The sequence below is a fragment of the Diachasmimorpha longicaudata genome, chromosome 13, assembly GCF_034640455.1.
Source record: "Diachasmimorpha longicaudata isolate KC_UGA_2023 chromosome 13, iyDiaLong2, whole genome shotgun sequence".
Classification (NCBI taxonomy): Eukaryota; Metazoa; Arthropoda; class Insecta; order Hymenoptera; family Braconidae; genus Diachasmimorpha; species Diachasmimorpha longicaudata.
In genome coordinates this window covers 1,453,661-1,475,197 of record NC_087237.1, presented here as the reverse complement: position 1 = coordinate 1,475,197, position 21,537 = coordinate 1,453,661, and the positions used below count along the sequence as shown (strand labels likewise).

Genomic DNA, 21,537 nt, shown 5'->3' with positions numbered 1-21,537 from the left:
AGGATGTCAGTTTCTGGATTATTATTTCCAAAAAATCCTGCATTATTGAAGTCAGCAGCATCTTAGAACCAAATTTGAATCGAGATTCATGGGTATTTCAAATGAAAGTTGTAGGTGGTAACAACTTGCATTTATCAATTGGTAGGAGAAATAGAAAAAAAGGTAAACCCTATAAACAGGTTTACACTAAATTTGAGAAAAAAAAACAAATGTAATCTTTCCAGCACATTTATAGTATCATCAATCAAAACTCAATTGTTACAATTTTTTTTATCGACATTCGTACAAATATCCAGGTGGATCCCTGATGGAGAAGGCTTACGCTATTGTTTTTGTAACTTATTATAATTGGACTTTATTTGACTGAGATTTAATGGTTGGCATACCATTCAATCGAATTTTTGACTCTTCGCTCGATTCCTATGTAATCCATAGAATAACATTAGATGACAAGCATGGAGAGCAGTGCTGCTCAGGACAGTGCTGGGATAGACATTCCAACATAATTCAATAATACCCAAAATGACAATTCTGGTTAACACTGCATAATGTGTAGACCAGGCGATATAAGGCAGTGTATGATAGTACCACAAATAAAATTGATAGTGTAAAGATCTACTGAACATAATTCCAAGAAAATTTGCAGCGAAAAGTGGCCCGATAAATAGTTGAGCTACAGTGGACATATCAACGTCAGTATGTTTTTTCATTTGTGGTTTCAACTCCTTTTCTACAACCTTCAATTTAGCATAACACTTCATGTACGTCATCCAGGAGGGAATGAAGTAAACAATAGCAGCTAAATGCAGGAATAAAAGCGCAATATGGAAGGTAGGATTGACAAATAAATCCTGGGAAATCAGTCTCCAATTGACAGTCCACTTGTACTCAAATATTCGTCCAAAATTAAAAGCTCCATTTATGTACGCATACGGATTATTTATCAAAAATGGAAGTCCCAATATAATTTGACTAATACCACAAACTGCAAGATGAACAATCGTTTTAAATAACCCTAAGTTGCATATGTAGGCAATTAATAATGCGGGAGAAAATAGCAGTATATTCATTTTTACTGAGACTGCTAAACTGTAAAGTACGCTGCCCCAGTACCACTTGTCATCCAGGAAGGCATTCAAACTTGCAAATAAGAATATCATAGCAACTGAATCATTAAAGAGTCTCAGTATAAATATTGAATGCACTCGATAAGAGGTGCAGAATATTAATATTAAAACGTAAGGTGGAACTTTTTTAGCTTTCGCATAAATCCTTAAAACTAAAATCAACAAAACTATATAGAGTAGAGCGAAAACATATTGTGCAGATCTGATGTCCATTCCATGTGATGTTATGTAGTACAAGAGTGAGTAAACATAGACAAATCCAGCTGGATATACGAGTGGTCCTGTATCCCCTCTCAGTTTTCCATAATCCAGTGTTCCATTTAAAAAACCCTCAACTTCTTGCATGTACGCCCTCCAGTCGATTTCCGTATACTTGACATTATGAATAACAAAAATATTCAGTATGATCTCCAGAGCCACGAAGAGAACCGCCATAAATGCTAGTTTTTTCGGATCAACCAGGAATTGAAGAAAATTATCCAGTCGAGTCCACTTCATTGTTTTCGACGAATTCTGAACGACACGTTTCTCCCGTTTCATTGACATGATTCGATTTTTTCACTATTTTTCCGTAGCTATTTACATATATTCGAAATTTAGATTTTGATTTTGATGAAATTCACTTTGCAGGCCTGCACCGTTGAAACATTGTCCGAGAAATGCATTATGTAATTTTAAGGCTGTGGACTCGTAGCAGAAGATTATATTTCTTCTTCTTTACCAGATGCTTCTATTCTTGAATTCTGGCCAAGGTAAGGGCCAATTGAGATCCTCCACCGAACTAATGAGTTAATGAGATTTGTTATTGTAGGTTATGTTAATCATGCTCTCGGATATTCCAGGTGGCGCGTCCGTTTCCCGTGGAGTACTGAGCTCTTCTCCACAAGTGCGGAAATATTCAAATGAAATAAGGGAACACAAACACCAATTTGTACACTGCGAAATTGGAATACTTGTTCCAACAACGACTTGGGAGTTTTAGGAGACGTTGAGAATTGATTTTCTGCAAGCATACCATAAATTGCCCTCCGCCTCACCTCCTACATTTGGCCATCGCCTGAACACAGTATTATTGTTTATAAAACCATTATAGCTGTAGCTTATCTTGGAATATTGTCCTGAACACAAGAGTTTTGCTTAATACCTTTGAAAAAACATAAAGCATTTGTTATTTAATCAGGTGTTGAGCTGCACATTATTATTAGTAATAATAGTATTTTCTCGGAAGAACAATAATAATATTTATATGCTATCCTCCAGGAAGTAATGACTAGAATTAAGAAGGACGTAGATTGTTCCTAGCCCATCGGTATGTGGACCTAGAGAATGAAGCAAGTGCTAGTTTACCTGCTGGTGTGCGACAATGTAATGCAATGTAAAATATACATCGCTGCTCCTTAATCTAAAAATGGGACCTCGTTGCGCACGCTTCCCACCCGCCGATGATGTTGTGCGCATAACCAACTCACTATTTTCTCCAGGAAGGCGGGAAGTGTATAGACTCCATTAATCATCAAATAACCTCGTGAAACGCCAAAAAAGTGACAATACCCTGTTTGATTAGCCTTGGACAATGGCAGGGATTAACGGAAAAAGTAATGGTGAAAGCAGTGAACACGAGGAGTATCAGTATTTGAGACTGCTTGAAAAAATTGTTGCCAAAGGAGCGAAGAAGAGTGATCGCACAGGGACCGGCACCTTCGCACTTTTCGGAACTCAGATGCGATTCTCTCTGAGAGATGGTGAGTCTAAATTAATCCTTCAGGTTGTAACTACCTAATAACAAATGATCCCGAAGGGTGAACGTTGAATTGTCATCATCACTTGATCTTTTGAATGGAGAGGACCATATGATATTCTTCATGCCGACGATTTCGATGTCATTCTGAGGAAAAACGGAAGTATGAAGTGTTTTCTCAGGCTTTTATTGTGAAGATTTGAAACTAAAAAAAATATATCTGCGAAATAATTTCTATCATTATTATTAATATGAGATTATATCATCATATGTCTTCAAAATCCCCAGAAAAAAACAAGTCTAATTTAGTATTTTCGAAGACTGTTCTGAGATGAAGAATTTTTCTTGCAAAAATATACTGAACTGTTAAAAAATAAAATTATACTCTACGGAACATTGGTTTCAGACTCGGCTCTTCATCTAAATGTTGTTTCTGAGGGGAAAACAGATTTTTAGGAATTAAAGAATTCATTTCAGTTTTGTTTGACTGATAATGACGATATTTAATGCTTAATTGCAATATAATAAGAATTGACGAATCGTACGAGAACTATTAGTTGTGATTAGAAGACCTCAAACTATTCCTCGATAAAATTTTCCTTCTCTTCTTAGAATAATTCCTAGCAGAATTCCTCCCACAACTGAGTAGATACATCCTGTCTTATAACTGCATTGTTCAATTGAATAAATCATCCACATCCGTCAATTCGCAGGAATTTTCCCACTTCTAACTACGAAATCGGTCTTCTGGAAGGGAGTGGTCGAAGAGCTCCTCTGGTTCATCAGTGGGTCGACAAACGCCCAGGATTTATCAAAGCGGGGGGTGAAAATCTGGGATGCCAATAGCTCACGTGAATACTTGGATGCTTACAACTTCAAGGACCGGGAGGAGGGTGATCTAGGGCCCATATATGGATTCCAATGGAGACACTCGGGTGCTCAGTACATCAATATGCATTCAGATTACACGGGTCAAGGTGAAGTTTCTTATTACTCATTTTCCAATAAGTAAAATTGGTTGACGCCAAAATCTAAATTTCCTGGAGAGAAAGAATTTTCTTCAAAGTCACTGCCTATTGAGAACCTTTCCTAAAGGGTGTCTCAGAATGATTTTTGTTTTTCAATTCTATTTAACATTTAAAAACGAAAAACATTCTGAGACACCTGATACTATGCTAAAGCTGATTTGTATGTGGGACATTTGATGCCAATTCGACCATCTGCGACCTCGAACTCTCCGATTTGGTCTGCGATTGTTTATTTGATTAATGTACCTCAAAAACACTTCAGTTTTTTTAGATTTTTTTACTGTTACTCTTTACTGTTGTTCTTTAAGCAATTAAATTGTTCCAAAATTGAAAAAATTCGCAGAATTTCTGAAAAATATAAAAAATTATCTCAAATCGATTCTAGAATTGAGAAAGAATATCAAAACAATTGTATTGAAGGACTACAATTTTTGGGATATTCTTTCTGGCTGTTCCTAAATACCTTTGACTCCGTCGATAATTCCTACGTATCATGAGGTTACAATTACGTGACCAAACGTGCGCTGTAATTATAAAACACATGGTTAAAAATTTCGAAATTAAAAAAATTGTCTATTTAAATTAGCTGCCTCACGCAATTGAACCAATAAGGAATAAGCGTGACGGACTGTTCATTGTTCCATCGAAATCGTTATAGATATCCAAAAAAAGTTCAAATCAACGATTTACCTGAAAAAGTCATATAACAACAATTGTTCAGATTTTATCGAGGAATATTTTGCATTTAAAACTTTTTTCGATATCTCCAACCATTCACATTGAAAATTGATTCTGAATAGCTACAAAAGTCAAGATACGGAAATATCATCTTTTGATTGGAACTCAACGCGCCAAAAAACATATAGGAAAAATACAGGAAAAGTCTAACTGTCGATTTTTCTACCTCGGGGACCATTTTTAAAATATTTGTTATACTTGATAACGAAATAACTTAATTATAAAAAAAAACTGGAATGTCTTTTTGAGGTAGATTCACCATACAAAAAAACGCGTACCAAATCGGAGAGGTCGCGATCATTAGTTAGTCAGCTTGACATATAATTTTCCATATACATATAGACGAATAATAATTATAATTGCTCGTTCGTTCACTATTGAAATATTCGTGCTTTTATTCCTAACTTGCGGAAAAAATCTGTCGGTTATAAATTATTATTGTCACACTATGGCACCGGGCGTATTATCGCGCACGTCGAACTTCTGACGGAGGCTTTAGAATACTATATTCATAACTAAATTATTTGTTACCCAATCGAGTTCTCATTGATGACATTGTATTTATGATAACACTGATGCATGGTCTGCTTGTCGTCCAAAATGATTCGAATTGAGCAAAATCCCAATCAATATAAGCAAATGATTTTTATGTCGTCGTAGTTATGGAAATGGTGTTTAAAACCATCCATCAATAGTAAAACAAATAAGAAGTTGACTATCAAAACAATCATTAATTGTTGATTTACGTTATGATAAAGGATTCAATAGCTAATACAATTTTTGCAGCAATCGAAAATACACTTGTTCATTCCGAATAAACAGAAACGGTGTTTGCAAGGGGTAACAGAAGCAGCTGTAAAATTATCAATTTTCAAATCATTTTTCTCCGATTCTATCCATTGTAGATATATATTGACAACAATTTTGATCAATTTAAGGGTATGGTAGAAGGAACCCATCAACTATCCGCTATATTGCTGTAAATCCTTCGTCAAAATTTGAACAATTTCTATTCGATGGAATCCGAGAAAAATGGCTTAAAAAATGGTAATTTTACGGCTGTTTCCATTGCCCGTAAGCTTTTAATGTCCATCTGGCATTAACGTCATAATGTTTTTTTTTTCAGACAATAAAGAAACAAATATAACCAAATGTAAAACGTGAGTTGTCCCTTTTAAACAAACTGAAACGGGCTAATAAGAGAATGAAATCGAAAACAGTAATTCGCGAATTATTATTCCCTATATATGTCATCCAATTAAAAAACTTTCTGTAGCTAAAAAAATTGGAATCACCGGTCAATTGTCAAGGCCCTATTCAAGTTTTCTAGTCTAATAACTCGTCCCTTCTTTGCTTACAGATTCAATTTTCAAGGTATTGTAAATCTATCTAACTCTGATAGATTCTGTAAACTGCATGTGTTAAATTGTAGTCTTCTTCTTCGTCATTATTAATTTTTTAAAAGGACATAACAGTAATATAACCCATCAGGGCTATAAGACCAAACAGATGGTTAAATAAGAAGAAATAATGTAAAGTCGCTACTCAACATCTCCCACAGCCACGAAGTCCGTTGTCTTTTAATGGTTTATTGGCATGTGTTTAGGCATCGATCAACTTCAGGAAGTAGTAAATAAGCTGAGGAATAATCCTGACGACCGAAGGATAATAATCTGCGCCTGGAACCCAGCAGACATTCCCAAAATGGCTCTTCCACCCTGCCACTGTCTCGTTCAGTTCTTCGTTGCCGATGGAGAGCTTTCCTGTCATTTGTATCAACGGAGCGCAGACATGGGCCTTGGAGTGCCCTTCAACATCGCCTCCTACTCATTGTTGACGTACATGTTGGCACACATATCGAATCTGAAGGTAATCATCAGTTACCAGTTTTTCTAAACGGTTGAAGCAATTTTGACTATTGGCCAATTTTGAATGGATCTGCATTTGGGGATCTGAGGGAGTTGATAATGTTTTTGCATTGACCGTTTTTATAGCTCTCAAATTGCTCTTCCAAATCAGCTATTTACGAAAACTTTGTCATCTCCTTCCGATTAAAACATATTCCTCGTAAATTAAGAATAAAATAAAAGGATTGTTTTACTATTTTGTTGTTAAATTCATCTCATAGGGAGGTACTAAATAGAATTCTTCTTGGATTTCAGCCAGGAGAATTTGTACATACTATGGGAGATTGTCATGTGTACTTAAACCATGTCGAGCCCTTGAAGATTCAATGCCAGAGGACACCTAAACCATTCCCAACCCTGAAGATCAGCAGAGATGTGAAGGAAATAGATGATTTCGTAGCATCAGACTTTGAGCTAATTGGATATGATCCTCACCCCAAAATCTCCATGAAAATGGCTGTCTAAGTAGTTTAAGCAGCTCCTCCGTTATCTATTATTCGGAGAGGCTAAAGTGGTCATATTTCATGGGGAATTTGCGTATTGTTCTAGAGAAGTGATCAACCGTGATAATTTACTATAAACCTAAGATTTATCTAAGAACAACTTCTCATTATGGAAGCAAGCTGAGATGGAATAAAGCACGAGAAATGGACAAGAACACTCAACTCATCTTGACAATCGATGCGATTTAAAGAACAGCAAATTTTCAGTTGTCAAATATGCAATTTAAAAACGTTGCAGGTTAAAAAATTGATCTTATCTCGGTTCACCACTTCATTATTAATGGCCTTACTTGGATCTAAACGTATAAAATAATCAAGCGTAACGATATAAAGTCTCTGAATGTAGACAATCAGTATTTGATCTTGGACTGCAGTCAACTTCCCTAGAATTATTAAAAAGGATAATTCAGAGAACGGTTACCATAATGCTAGGATCATTAAAAAATTGCAAATATTGTAGGAATAACTTTTACTTTATTTATCCTAATAAAAATTATATTCTTTCTTTCTTCTCTCTTTTTTTCTTCCCAATCTAATTTAATTTTTGAAAAATCCAAGACAATTAGAATTAGAGAGAAAACAGAAAGAAAGAAGATTAAACTCATTCTTAAATTTCTATCATCTCATAATAACTCCATGTTTATATTTCGGCTTCTGTTGACTCTTTTCCGTTCATTGTTTTCCCATTAATTTTAAGATTAACCCGCCATACAGATCAGTTGCACAATCAATAACAGATCATTGTCTTTAAAAAGTTAATATATCATTCACTGACCACACACATTACAGACGCTCCATTATCACATTATCCATTTTAAAAATAAGTATTTCATTAGTTCGATAAACTCAGGGACATGAAACAAGTGGAATCGAGAAAAGTAACCGTAGTGCACACGATTACTCGATTAAAAGGCTTCAAGGGAGAGTAGAATACAAAAAGGGTATCACTGATTGTGTTATGACACATGGCTACGCTTTTAGAATTAAAATATCATATTAAATCGTTTTCACTGATGTCAACTCATACTTTTGTCTTCTAATTATGAATTGACAAGAAGAAATTAAGATTTTTCAGTATTCTTCGCTTTTTCATATAGTTTAGTAAAATTGATTCATGTTTGAGGTTAAAATGTATTCAATTACTCTATCAAATTCCAGTTACGAGCAGGAACGAAATATTCTATGTAAAAAATCGAAAGGTATTAAGTGTTCTAGCTCTCCCCTGTAATCATTGTAGGAAGTAAAATATATTTTGCAATGGAAAATAACATTCTACGGATTACTATCAGTTATCAGTCCCAACGACTGACTAATCCAAAGCGCTAATTTCATTATCCAATGTTACCACAGGGCGTAAAATCCCCATCTTTTCATGTTTTTCGTTAGAGAAAATAATGATGAATTAATTTCATAACGATATTGTAGATATTCAAAGAAAATTGGATAGCCAGCAATATTTTTTCGACGATGCCATTGAATCTACGCTACAAAATGGGATCAATTCAATGTATAATAGAGAAGAAATTTGGCCAGGCGAATTTTATCGTCTCATCGCTGGAGTGATTTAATATTCTTAAATAGCCGCTGGGACAATAAAATTATGTGACTCACCTGAGCAGTCCACTACGCATTATTAATATTCTGCTTTTACTCTCAATCATTGGAGCAAGTACGTTTTTTCACAAAGTGATAGTAGTCATTTTTTTTTCTCTTCATTTTAAGATTTTTTGTTGTATTTTTTTATAAAATAGAAATTTATCTTTTTAAACGATTTTATAGAGATAAATTGGAAAATATATCGTAGGATTGAAAGGGGGAGGGGCTAGCACATTTGTACATCATTCGACTGTGAAGTACTTAGCTGATGAAGTTGTTGAGTTACGGCCAACGTGCCCGCTTCACTCACAGTCACAATCACCCAAATGACATCTGAAATTGATAGTACAACAATTTATTTTTACTTAGTTGTTGATACAGTGGATTGGAGGGAATTCCTGCGTATTTCGAACACCTCGGGGAGTTCGTTAGGTAATGCACGATTTTTGATGGATATTGAGACATTTTGACGACTGTGAAAAAGGTAAACCCAACTGATGTATTTCTACAACGGGATCAAAAAAAAAGTATTCCAGTTTTTAACATGAAAATCATTGTGACAGAATCACACTGAATTCAGATTAATCTGGGACTTGAATTTTCAGGCAATTTAATAGGTATTTTTAACCCAAAAGAAATATTTGAAAAACTATCTAAAATCCAGTAACCAAGTGATAACATGGTTCAAGTCGGTTTAATTGTCCGCTGAACTGAGCTGATTTTTCAAAAAATATCTCTGAATCTATGATAAATACCGCAATCGTCTTTGTAACTTTTTTTATAGAGCCAGTCAAACGCGATAAAAAGTCATCATAAAAATTTTGGTATTTTGGCGACACTTCCAGACACTTATCGAAAATTCATCGATAACAAAAATCCAATGTTTGAAGAAGATTTACAGTATGATTGGAAAAATGAAATTTCTCCAGTTTTTTCATTTCTACTTCAAATCAATTTGCTATTTTGTAAATATTATTTGATAAATCATCATTAATTTTCAAATATTGAAAATTTCAGGAGAATCTGTATGTGAAATTTAGTTGTTGAAAATTGGGATCGAAAAACCCATCACAGCGAAATCGAATGTTTAAGTTTCACAGACTCTTTCTGGACATTTTCCTGACACTAAAAAACATCTCGAAAAAATCATAATTAATTTCAATTTCAAACATAAATGAAGAAGCAAGAGGCACTCTTTCATTTGAAATTCAGACATTTTCGTCAGATGTATTTAATGACAATAAATCTCCTAGAGGCCTTTTCTTTAATAAAGTAATTAAACAGTAAAATAATGTCTCACCCCCAAAATAGGATCCAGAAGCAGTCATCATTCTCCATTTACTCTGAAAAGTTCCCAGTTCACTGGGACTCATCAAAACAACACTCAATTCAGTTGTATCCTTTGGTGCTAATGCTGGCACTTCTACCTTTTTACAATCACCCATCATCACTCCGCCAGTGTGCAGTAAGCAAATCCCATCTGGCCATGAATCAGTGCCCGAATTTTGCACACGCCATGATTTACGAAATTTTGTATTGGGTGATACTGATTCACCCTCGCCAATAGTACTGTCACAGAGGAGAGTCATGCAGGGGAGTTTAAATGGTGCCTCGTAATCGAGGTAACTGCATATTGCTGCTTGCAGGTTCCTGTAAAAAAAAACACATTCATAGCGGCTTTGAACAGGAAAAGGCGGAGTAAATAAGGCAATTTTTAATTAAAGAATATCCCTAGGAGATAGATTCACGCTAAGACATGAACTTGCTTATCATCTGAAAATAATAAATTTATCTGAAAGACAATTTTAACACTTTCCAAAATCCATTTAATGAATTGGCAAGCCAAAACCGAATTAATCTACACCAGAAAACATATTTCAATCTTCTTTTCTTCCTGAAAACTGACACTGTTCGAGAACATTAATTTCATATGATGAGTCCGTCGATGGCGAAAACGAAATAAAGAATGGACTTCAATGCAGTTTATTACAAAAACAACGAAACTCAAAGGAAGTTAGTACAATTCCCCTCAAACCCTCACTTTTCCCAAACAATAAACATATATCAGAGACGACATTCCAGAACTATAAGATGTAACAAAGGACCCTCGGCTCCCACAAAGATTAATCCAGGCAAAGTGCAAAAACCCAATGAGAACAAGGTTATGTTGACAAGTAGCCCTTGAACCCAAAAAATAATTACCAATTGTTCATATCCAGGAAAAACGCGGCAGTTGCTTCATTGAGCTGACTCCCCACCAGTAACCTCTGCAGTTGTTTTACCAAATCATCCTTATCAGTTGTCCCCATGCAACTGAACTGCTGTAGCAAATGCTGATCAAAGTCATTGTCGACGTCCATCGTTGTGATGATGATCGTTGATTTACCAAAAAAACAAGACTAAAAGCCCACCCATCCAAAGTTATTCACTCTTTCATATTCTGTATCGTTTCGCTCACTACTCAGCTGATCCCTGTGACTTGTTTTTATTTCACTGACCAAGAAAAACTTTTTAACTCAGGATTTTAAAGATCATGGTATACAAGACGTGTGACGTTAGAGTATCGTGTTTTGAGAATGTCCAGAGTGCATTCATTTGTTCAGCACTAAAAGTTTGGGGGGCACTCTACGAGACGGGGCTTAAGTTTGAGGAGTGGGGGAACACGAATACCTAAATTCGAGAGAGTGGAGTCAAAGAGGCTGGAGGAACGGCTCCGATTCGGGGGGCGGGGGAAGACACAGGTGACCCCAAAGAGGAGGGGGGGCTCCGTTCGTACTTGTTCAACCGTACAAATGATCAACTGTACAGAGAATTTTCAAACGTTGAGAGCACCGGTGTGCAGGGATTCAACTGTCGAGACAAAAAGGTAAGCTTTACATCTGGCGCTGAGTCCACACGTACAGCCACATTTTTGTCTCGACAGTTGAATCCCTGCACAATAGTGTTCTCACCGTTTGAAAATTTTCTGTACAGTTGATCATTTGTACAGTTGAAAAAGTACAAACGGAGCCCCCCCCCCTCTTTGCCTGCAGTGTAGTTGGCGGCGCCATTCGTGAGTAATTTCCGCCAATTTATGAAGTAGGGGATTTTCAAATAATGGCGAATTATTCCGAAAATGTTTTCTCCGTTCACAACTGCTCATTTGGGCGGAAATAGTGTACTAGTGTGACCAAGAACTTTATGGGAAGCAAGATAAATATCATTGAACCCCAAGTTTTCCCTTCATGCGTCCTGAGCTTGCAGTCTCTAGATAAAGAAGCCAATTACTCTCGGAGCCGTGTTGATTCCTCAGTTCCCCCCGGGCTTCTTTAGCACCTTTGTTCCTTTTTGGGGTTATCATTAAACTAAGGATCCAATTAAAGGGCCTTTAGCTTTTGTAATAATATTTTTAAATACTAAAAAAACAAAAATAAATGTTTATAAAAAATACGTCAAGCCAAAATTTTGTGTAACGGTTTGCCCTGAAATTTTTCACAATATGAAGAGCAATAAAAATGTCCCCAAAGGAGGCGCATTCAACCCTGGTTCAAGGAAAAGGTAAATAGTATAACTTGAGAGAAAACCCGAAACAAAAATGGGAAAAAGGAAGCGTGAAGCGTCGCAATTTTCTTCTCGGAGAATTTCAGACTTCTCTGTTCAGCAGGACAATCAACAAAAGAGAGTTCGCATCGTTGAACACAGGAAACAGAGAAACATTTGAAATAAATTATGTTAATGTCCACTACATTAATTTAAATAAAAAACCTAGAGTACCCCATCCTCCCCGATATATTTCTGTTTGTTACGGAATAATAAACGATATTTTGAAAGAACCGCTCCTTTGACTCAAACATGGCGCCTCTTTTCTCATCTCATCACCAGTCTTTTTAAATGTCATTAAATGTCTTTTTAAGTGTCTCTACAAATATATCCTCTAATCGTATAACTTATCGAATATTGAATTTATGTAATGCCCTTAATTGTAAAAATATATGGCATTAATTCTCCAACTAGTTTCTACTCAACAAAACAAATAAAGTAATAAATTTCGGTATAAATATACCTCCTACTTCGCAAAATTAATTAAATGCTAATGAGGCAATTCTAAATTCTAGAACCTATGTCCGTAATTTGCCTAAATGATTTTCTAATAATTGCATAGGCTAATTATCGATCTTCAAGAATTAGGGCGGCAGGTATAAGACGCTCAGGGAGATCATAGCCATCATACCTTAACCTTGATGGAAGCATCGATGTCCCTCTAGTAGTGATAACTGTGCTGTCAAATCGATGGATTCCGTAAAGTTTATTACGGATTTTTTTGGAGCATGAAGGGTTCAAGAGTAATCAATTGATATTACCACATAAGATTGATAATTTAGCTTTGGCCGTTCAGTTACATAATCAAGTGAATTCCATTCCATTAGTGAGGTTAAGTATTTATGACTGTTTCTCGGTGAACATGAATGGGGAAGATATGTATCTAACTGTCGGTGGTTGGGAGGTGTGTTAACAATATCAGCAGACCCATCGTATCATGAGGAATTTCGTAAATGTGAGTGCAGAATAACTATTTCTAGTTTGGAAGAGGAGTTGCTGACTGGAGAAGAAGGGGCGATGGAACTTATTTTTGATAAATTGCATCATTTTGGGGCTTTTAATTTCAATTTGTAATGACGGGAGTTTACGAGAATTCCTCGAGTGTCGCAGTTCTCAATAATTAGGTAAATCCACTATAGTAACTGGTATTATCTTTCTTCTAAGAATTTTAATCACTTGTTTATTTGACATTTTGTTGTTTTTTAGTTGAGGTGCTTATCTATCTACTTACTCTACTTATGGTGTACCAAGAAACTTACAAAAAAATTGAGTCCTAAACCTTACGAATCTGCTAAGAAACTATTGTATTTCTACTGAACTTATTAATCATTTGTGGTCAGTGACTCTTGAAATATTTAAAGGAAAAAATCAATAGAATTTCCGTTTTCTATAAAACTTATTCTATTCATGCATTTACTATAGAATTTTCTCGGCCGCATTTTTACAAGTTCCTTCGGTCTACTTTTTTCTCTTATTATCATGATAAAACATCAAAAAAATTGTTCGTCTAATTCGCTAGGTTTATCTGCACACTTTTTTCATGTGGAGCTCCAACATCATACGTCAATAACAAGATTCATTTCAATTTAATCAATTAATTTCGTTAATCTTACAAATTTTTCACTTTTCTTCACATTAATACCAGTGTTCTCTCTCCAATCGACCTGTATTGAATCAATAGAATGTGTTGTCTAGCAAAATTTTTTTTTCAAGCACATTAACGAAAAATTATAAATATTTACCTGCCAGTTCACTCGGTCAAACGTGTAAATATACGCAGTGAACACAACACTATGTTTCGCCCGGAAATTATATTACAATTCATAACTTTCATTTCGAATGTTAAAGTCTCCGAAAAACGGTTTACAGCAGCCATGTCGAAACATTTTTATAGAGAAATAGAAATGTGATTATTGTTTTCTTAAATATTTGAATATAATCAGCAAAATCATCTCTATTTTTACTCCACAATAGAAGCATTGTAATTGTGATTTTTTTCAATTTGCTAATTTTCATTGGAAATGCTGAAACCTGTGGACTACTTTAAAAGTATGGTGTCTTTAGAGATTGTCTATACGTGTATGCTCACATGTGGAAATTTTGGATGTTAATAGGTGGTGCCAGTAGTGAAATTTTCAGACTAAAATCAGCTTCATTCGTTAAACCGTTCCGGAGATATACACAGACATCTCACAAATCGTTTTTCGTTAATATTCCCTTACCCATTCAACCGATTTCTTAATTTGTTTTAAACATTCAACGCGACGACACGCATCTAGCTCATCAACGATAGATGAACGAAATGGGATTATTAGTTTCTGAGATGTTTTCTCACTTTATATGTAATATAATATAATACTTTATTAGCTCAGAGATATCCTTATTGTTCTATTTTTCAGTAAAAATTTACTGATGGATATTTTAATTCGGTTAACAGCTGAGGCAAACATCGAGATAATAGTTCAAGTTGTTAAATTATACTGATATATCAAATACTAAACACTGAGACTAAAGACATCAAAATCTAGGGAAAATGGCGATGAATTTCATATGTTATAACTTATGTATAATTTGTTTATTCATGTCGTAGTTTATGAATTTGGTTGAATCCATTCAGAGCCATCCTACCAATATAATTGATATATAATTTTATTTTCCACCCATACCCTTTCGGGTTTTACATTTTGTTCCTATCCCTCACCCCTACATTTACCAATGACAATATGTAATTGGTAGATATTAAAACATAAAAAAAGGATATATGTAAAGGGTAATTGTCATATGGCTATCGTCATAAGCCTCTGTCGCACTGCTTCCTTACCGTAAGTCAATTTGAATATTGTTATGTAACGTCCGTACATTAACAATTCTAATTGACTGCAATTCTCATTTGACATTGTAGAAAAAACTAAAAACCAGAATCTTACAAAAATCCGATGAGTGCCCGTTGCAACCTCCCAATAATTATTCATGCAGAGTGTTCTCCTTCCAGGTAATTGAGGAACGAAACAGGTCACTCTAAATCTCCTCCGGATCCGGGCCTCTTAGAATGCAGCATCATCTCCTATAAATCGACGACATTCTCCTTAAAAATGGCAGCAATTCGTCATACCCTCCAACGCGAGGTATTCACCCCGAGCGATGAGAAGCTTCTCAGTGTTTGTTTTGTATCGAAAGCCTACAAGAAGAAGAAAACAAGTTTCCTCTGTCTAGTCACAACGACAGACACCCCAGGCTCGCTGCTGCTTTACCAGGTCAAGAAGAATGATAAGAATATCTTCAAGAAGAAGCAGTCCTGGCTCCTAACAGACATCCAAACGGTGGACGGTGTGAGCCCAGACTCGATGGACATGGAACTCCATATAGACAAGATGTACAGATGGTCAGCGACAACAGCCCAGGAACGCAGAACCTTTCTGAGCAATCTGTACACTTACACCTGCAGTCTTCCTCAGCGTCCAGAGTTCAAAAACATCCCGAAAGACTGGCTGATAGACCCAACAGCACTGAAGGAGAGCGACAGTATTACCTTCACTCCGGATCTTCTGACCCCAGCAATAACGTCAGATTATCAGCCCATAACTGAAAAGGAGGCATCAGACTTGGAGAAATTGGTTTCAGACTGTAACTACGCCATCTCCAACGCAGAACTCTTCATGGAGACCTTATCCAAAGACTTGACGGTCCTAGACGGTGAGAACGTCCAGTCGGTTCTCGCCTCGGAGCCCCAGGTGATCAGAGATCAATATAAATATTCGTTTCATAAATATTATCACTTTTTATCGCTGATTTTGTGATTAATCAGTAATACAGAGTGGATAATTTTTAATGACGTTAATGAGAAAAATGATTGAAAATTTATGAATAGAATTTACTCCAACGAATACTTCTCGTAGCACATCATTGCATATACATCGGATAATTGATGGAAATTCTGGTTTTCTAAATTATTACATAAATGATTAGTAATATTGGAGAAATTTGTTTTTTTTTCTGTTATCAATTTTGTCAATTAATTCACCTGAGAAGAATTCAACAGAAAACATAAACAGATTCATGCTTTAAATTATAGTGAGTCCAGAATGATGCTTTCTCTACATTCATTGCTAATCAAACTCTGAATATTATATACTTTTCATCACATGAAAAATTTTTTTTCAAGGTTAACTTTAGCAAATTGAGAAAACTCAACCAACTAAACCATTTTACCGGCAGATAGGGCTTATATGAGAGCTCTGATGCTCCAATAGAGAGTTAGAAAAGCATTTCATGGCATATAAAGTATCCCAAGTACGTGGATATCCTCAACATTAATATATTTCACAATCTCTACAGGTGACCCAGTTGATGAATGGCATAGAAGCAGCCATAACTGAGGCGTCAATAGTCGAGGCTCGGCTCACAGTCTACGACGAGGCCCTGGGGAGGATCCGGGAAGTGATGGCTAGAGTTGGCCAGAAGAATCAGGCCATTCATACAGCGAATCACAACGCTCGGCTTCTTCTGGATCAACTGGATGCAGTAATAACACAACTAGACATATCGAATCATCACCAGCATATCATCAGTGAAGCTGAATTACCTGGGGGTCGAGAGGAGCTCTCCCTGGCAGGTGCAGCACTGCTGAAGGCTGTTTCAGCCCCTTTGCCTCCGGGTCTTGACAAGTTGTCTGCTGTCAGTGAGCAGAAACGCCGCCTAGACAAGCTCAGGGCGAAGTTTGCTCTGTTAGTGGCCAGACATCTGAATAATCTTTTCATTCATCTGGGGAATGATGTGGGAGATACTGGTGCCTCAACCACGGATTTGATATTGCCTACTCACTCTACTGTTCACACGGAACTCCAGCCTTATACCGAACTCATGCAATTACTAAGAGCTCTCGATAACAAAGCTTTTTCACAGTTAAGCAAAGTTTACACTGGAACTATGTCGAAACTGTATAAACGAGATTTGAAATTGTTCTTTGAAGAGGCCAAGGGAAGACTCATCAGCACGAGACCTCAACACACCTCCAAATCTGGCAATCAGAAGGGGGAGGATCTCATCACTCCAGCCCCAATGTGCCTTCTCAGCAATGAAGTGTGGGCTCCTCAGGGCGAAGGTGGGTTTTTGCATCGACATTCAGGGTTGTAAGCTTCGATTTTGACTTCTTATATCTTACGGTCGTCATTATATATTCTCCTTAGAGATAGCCGGGGCGGTGGAGGGGGGTTGTTTAATCAGATATTTTAATTGACCAACTGCTTAATTGAATTATTATAATTTATAATATTATAATAATTATAATATTTATAATTATTCTACGGCTATTTCTCATGGTTTAATTCGGAAAAAATGGCTGCAGCAAAGATTGAATAATTACATATCTCTCGAAATGGTGTGATAAAATGAGAGAACTACGATTTCCTGTGGTGAGAATTACTTTTTTGGTACCACACATTCACCGAATTTCTTTGGAAAAAAAATCAAATCCAAATCGTAAATTTTGGGATTTTTTACTTTGTTATTTTGAGAGGGGATAAATGTTTTCAACAGTTCTTATCGGTATTAAAATGCAGTTCTGCAAATTTCAAGTAATGAATCATTGGAGAATGTTCGAACTTAGGGCAAAATTGAGCTCACATGAAGGTTCTGATGTTCGGTTTTAGAAATAAAAAAAACATTCCACTGACAAAAAAATTGCCGAATGCTTTAACGCGCAAATGGTCTCTTGCAGGTGCTCTCTTGGATTCTCTTCTGGACCGAGCTCTCTCCCAGCTCCAGCCAGTGTGCCTGGCAGAGCAAGCCTTCTGCGTGACGTTCTTCCAACTTGATTTAGCACTAACCCCATCCAAGAGTGGCGATGAAGAGGTAGATAATCCTAACAGCGGGGCTGTCTCTCCAGGCTCTGTCACCTCAACAGCAAGTAAAAAACTAGAAAGACAGGTCAATGAGGAGGTCAGAGCCACCATGTCTGCAATATTTCCGAGTCTTGAACAAGAGCTGAATAATTTCATTTCATTTCTCGACAAAATCGACTCCTTCTGGTGCATGTTTGTCCTCGTCAGATTGTCGCAACACGTTATGTCTGCCCAGGACACTGGATCCTTCCTGTCCATGACCTTTGCCTCTGCTCTGGTGCAAGTCAAAAGGGTTTTTGATAAGTTCATGCAAGCACAACTCCAGTCAATTCAGGATACTAAAGTCAATAGAAGGCACAAGTGCGGAATTCTTCCTTATGTGGATAACTTTGGGCCGTTCGCTAGGGCGGGGGAGAAGATATTCAAGAATTCTGATCGAAAAGTTGATCTTGACAAGTGGTACACAAAGCTTGTTGGTGCTATGTTCGAGGGAATCAGCAGACACAGCAATGAACATCACAAAACACCCCAGGAAGTTATAAAAATGGAGAATTTCCATCATCTCTATGACTTGCTGAGTCAGCTGAAGATATCAGTTTTGGATCAAGAGAGGAAAGAAGCCAAGCAGAAATACCAGGATGCATTGAAGGCCTACGTGATACAATACTTTGGGAGACCATTGGAGAAACTCAATTTGTTCTTCGAAGGAGTCCAGGCCAAGGTTGGCGCTGGGGTCAAAGAATCTGAGATCAGTTATCAGATGGCTTTCAGCAAGCAGGAGCTGAGGAGAGTCGTCAGGGAGTATCCTGCTAGGGAGGTGAAGAAAGGGCTGGAGAATCTCTACAGAAAGGTTGAGAAACACTTGTGTGAGGAGGAGAATCTCCTGCAGGTATTTGCAGAGATACTTTAAAGATATAATCAGATTATAGAAAGCTTAACGGAGACAGTTTATGACTTTCAATACTATTCTTAACTCCAATCATTTTTTTATTGCATTAGCGTTATTTGGGGAAGAAACATTAGTTCTGAGATCAAAATATAATTTAACAACATTCAAGTTTAAATTGTTTTTCAAAAAATCCATCTTCTATATCTTATTCGATAGATTGAATTATTTTCATGATCAATAAATTCAAAAGGAAACGGGTAGAAGTTTTATATCTAATGACATATTTTCATTGAAATTGAATAGATCCGAAACACCATCTTAACTTAAATGGGCAATTGAGAAAGAATTGTAGTGGGATCAACGTCTGTTAATTAATTTAAATGAAATCTCTGATTCCAACATGTTTTTTATGTTCAGGTCGTTTGGAGAGAAATGCAGGGGGAATTCATAGCCCAGTACATCTACATTGAGGAATTAATCCAACGATGCTATCCAGACAGCAACGTAACCCTCGAATTCACCATTCAAGATATTCTTGAATTTTTCTCTGAAATAGCTAGATCGCACTGAACAGAAAACAAATAAAAATGGTCACTAATTCACGTTAGAATTACACTATGATACTCATTACAATACAATATTGTAAATACTTGGAAGATAATGTATATTGTATATAAGACATATTATCAACATTCAGAAATTATTTTCATAATTTCCTTTTGGTTATGCCGATCTAATTTGTAGTTCAAGTTGAATAATAAGGGAGAGGAAGAAATGGCTGACATCGGGAGTGTTATTCCATCAACATGATTTACTGCTTATCAAGTACAGAGGGCAGACAAAAATGCCAATAAAATTTATACAACTTACAGTTATTACAATTTTTTTCATTTCTTCAGTTTGTTATACAAGAACGTTCTAAATTATCTAATTTGACAAGTTTGTCTCCTCCAAACGTAGAATCTAATCGTAATATTTAACAGGAACGTATCCCTCGGGAAGTTTGGGTCCCCAGTTAAAGTAAAGACAACCAGTTACTTTGGCCTGAAAATTTTAATAGATTATTCATTTATGAACAGTAGATTTCGCTAATGAGCAATAGAAACGAGTTTTTCACACGCTTTATGAACCCTTTGCTACTCATGAGGTGATATGGACTCACCGCAACAATAAATATCAAAATTTCAGATGAACAGGTGAGTGAGTATGTTAATTCATGTTTCCAGCAAATTTTAACTTTATTCACACGTGTGTGACGTATTGGCAGATCCCAATACGTCACACACGTCTTTTAGTGTTTGAAAAACGGTTATAAAAGATGAGTGAAATTAACTCTTTCAATTAAGTCTGTGCCATTATCGTATTTTAACAATATTATATTCTGTAATCTCATGATACTGGTGACGAATACCCAGAGAAATGAAGCATCTAACTCAATGAATTTTCGACTGAGAGTCAAAGAGATTGTGAAATAATTAAATTATAATGAAAAATTGTAGTTTATCCTCAATTATAACAAATTCGTTTCTAGATGAAATGAGACAAAATAGTACATAAGCATTCTGTACGTACGACTGTGAAGGCACCAGCTAAGAAAGCAATGCCTCCAATGAGCTGGAGATTGTATGTCTTCTGTCTCTTATCGTGGTACTCCTGCCACGATCCCTCGGGCACGGGGCACTCATCCATGGTGGGGTATTTGAAGGGTTTGGTTTCATCGTGGTAACGACGAACACCTGGTGAAGAATGAAAATTAAAACTCGAATGTCTTCTTACGTTCAGAAACTCAATGTATAATGGACAGGGCATTTGATGAATGACTTCGCCTAAGGAAGTTTTTTATCATAACTTTGAATCAATTATACGAAATTTATTTAACGCTCTTTGAATATTAACTCTCCATTAAGTGATTAATAACTAATACCATTGTTAGTCGACACTGATTTGTTTCGTTTTCAATTGATAAGTATCAAAATTATTCGTTAGTTCATCAAGTTTACTTCCCACGAAGTTTCTTGCTTTTCTGAGAGAATTGTAGATCAATAAGTTCTTTTCTCAATTGCTAACGTTTCTAAAATGGAAAAACGATAATTTTCTGCTTTGCTCTCCAGTTTTGAGATATTTAATTCCGCAAAAAGGAAACTGAATCGCAAATGGTTCATCTCATTCTACGCCAGAGCTTTGAGAATTGCTAGGTTATAGCTCCGACAGTTTTTCAACAAACTCCCCTCCAATTAGTTATGAAACTTTTGAAAAAAATGAAATTAAATACGAACAGAGTATCAGTAGAAACCTTCGTCAGCTCAGTGAGCTATAAATTTAGAGAGAAGTTTTCAAGAAATCTTCAGTCCGCATTATGTAATAAAATAATATTACTCTTCAGACTGATGAAAATACAAAATTCAATGACAAAATGGTCAATAATTACGCACCACAATGTGCAACTCGTGCCACTGGTCTCACAACGCGTGTCAGCATTGTTAAACAAATATCAATTGACCAACAATTTATTTTACAATGCACCGAGTAAAAAATCAATGGCAATCGGACGTCGCCAAGATCGCCAAACTGCCAAACTTCAGATATCAGTGG

At 36.2% G+C, this 21,537-nt stretch overlaps 5 protein-coding genes across 8 annotated transcripts; 2 read left to right on the top strand and 3 right to left on the bottom strand.

Annotated features, from left to right (window-relative positions):
* Positions 1 to 212: 212 nt before the first annotated feature.
* Positions 213 to 1,673, bottom strand: LOC135168748 (lethal(2)neighbour of Tid protein). The gene has a single exon (XM_064133240.1). The coding sequence runs from the start codon at positions 1,671 to 1,673 to the stop codon at positions 390 to 392; it is 1,284 nt and encodes a 427-aa protein (XP_063989310.1). The 3' UTR covers positions 213 to 389.
* Positions 1,674 to 2,700: 1,027 nt separating this feature from the next.
* On the top strand, positions 2,701 to 7,546 carry LOC135168749 (thymidylate synthase). Its single transcript, XM_064133241.1, has 4 exons — positions 2,701 to 2,869; positions 3,579 to 3,842; positions 6,238 to 6,500; positions 6,794 to 7,546. The coding sequence occupies exons 1-4, from the start codon at positions 2,701 to 2,703 to the stop codon at positions 7,001 to 7,003; spliced, it is 906 nt and encodes a 301-aa protein (XP_063989311.1). The 3' UTR covers positions 7,004 to 7,546.
* LOC135168750 (protein ILRUN) lies at positions 7,496 to 11,266 on the bottom strand. The gene is made up of 3 exons (XM_064133242.1): positions 10,840 to 11,266; positions 9,938 to 10,287; positions 7,496 to 8,970 (listed from the first exon to the last, which is right to left on the bottom strand). The coding sequence occupies exons 1-3, from the start codon at positions 10,995 to 10,997 to the stop codon at positions 8,864 to 8,866; spliced, it is 615 nt and encodes a 204-aa protein (XP_063989312.1). The 5' UTR covers positions 10,998 to 11,266; the 3' UTR covers positions 7,496 to 8,863.
* A 1,263-nt stretch (positions 11,267 to 12,529) lies between these two features.
* Positions 12,530 to 19,727, top strand: Sec3 (Secretory 3). Of its 3 annotated transcripts, XM_064133607.1 has the most exons (6): positions 12,530 to 13,340; positions 13,423 to 13,551; positions 15,209 to 15,947; positions 16,552 to 17,317; positions 17,933 to 18,945; positions 19,363 to 19,727. In XM_064133607.1, exons 3-6 carry the CDS (start codon positions 15,309 to 15,311, stop codon positions 19,513 to 19,515), a joined length of 2,571 nt encoding a protein of 856 aa, XP_063989677.1. In that variant the 5' UTR covers positions 12,530 to 13,340; positions 13,423 to 13,551; positions 15,209 to 15,308; the 3' UTR covers positions 19,516 to 19,727. The 3 variants fall into 3 exon arrangements, with proteins under 3 accessions (XP_063989677.1, XP_063989678.1, XP_063989676.1); XM_064133608.1 differs by lacking the exon at positions 13,423 to 13,551 and having other exon boundaries at positions 12,530 to 13,171; XM_064133606.1 differs by lacking the exon at positions 13,423 to 13,551.
* A 9-nt stretch (positions 19,728 to 19,736) lies between these two features.
* On the bottom strand, positions 19,737 to 21,537 carry LOC135168957 (uncharacterized). 2 transcript variants are annotated; one of them, XM_064133610.1, is made up of 3 exons: positions 21,378 to 21,537; positions 20,518 to 20,681; positions 19,737 to 19,989 (listed from the first exon to the last, which is right to left on the bottom strand). In XM_064133610.1, the coding sequence occupies exons 1-3, from the start codon at positions 21,421 to 21,423 to the stop codon at positions 19,909 to 19,911; spliced, it is 291 nt and encodes a 96-aa protein (XP_063989680.1). In that variant the 5' UTR covers positions 21,424 to 21,537; the 3' UTR covers positions 19,737 to 19,908. The 2 variants fall into 2 exon arrangements, with proteins under 2 accessions (XP_063989680.1, XP_063989679.1); XM_064133609.1 differs by lacking the exon at positions 21,378 to 21,537 and having other exon boundaries at positions 20,518 to 20,769.

Bases quoted from the DNA above. Each gene is read 5' to 3' on its own strand.
- LOC135168748 (XM_064133240.1), bottom strand. From the start codon at position 1,673: ATGTCAATGAAACGGGAGAAACGTGTCGTTCAGAATTCGTCGAAAACA.
- LOC135168749 (XM_064133241.1), top strand. From the start codon at position 2,701: ATGGCAGGGATTAACGGAAAAAGTAATGGTGAAAGCAGTGAACACGAG. The intron at 2,870-3,578 runs GTGAGTCTAAAT...GTCAATTCGCAG, and splicing joins GCGATTCTCTCTGAGAGATG to GAATTTTCCCACTTCTAACT. The intron at 3,843-6,237 runs GTGAAGTTTCTT...GCATGTGTTTAG, and splicing joins TTCAGATTACACGGGTCAAG to GCATCGATCAACTTCAGGAA.
- LOC135168750 (XM_064133242.1), bottom strand. From the start codon at position 10,997: ATGGACGTCGACAATGACTTTGATCAGCATTTGCTACAGCAGTTCAGT. The intron at 10,288-10,839 runs GTAATTATTTTT...TTTTTTTTACAG, and splicing joins TTCCTGGATATGAACAATTG to GAACCTGCAAGCAGCAATAT. The intron at 8,971-9,937 runs GTGAGACATTAT...TATCAATTTCAG, and splicing joins TTCTGGATCCTATTTTGGGG to ATGTCATTTGGGTGATTGTG.
- Sec3 (XM_064133608.1), top strand. From the start codon at position 15,309: ATGGCAGCAATTCGTCATACCCTCCAACGCGAGGTATTCACCCCGAGC. The intron at 17,318-17,932 runs GTGGGTTTTTGC...GGTCTCTTGCAG, and splicing joins GTGGGCTCCTCAGGGCGAAG to GTGCTCTCTTGGATTCTCTT. The intron at 18,946-19,362 runs GTATTTGCAGAG...TTTTATGTTCAG, and splicing joins AGGAGGAGAATCTCCTGCAG to GTCGTTTGGAGAGAAATGCA.
- LOC135168957 (XM_064133609.1), bottom strand. From the start codon at position 20,754: ATGCCCTGTCCATTATACATTGAGTTTCTGAACGTAAGAAGACATTCG. The intron at 19,990-20,517 runs GTACGTACAGAA...TAAAATTTTCAG, and splicing joins TAGCTGGTGCCTTCACAGTC to GCCAAAGTAACTGGTTGTCT.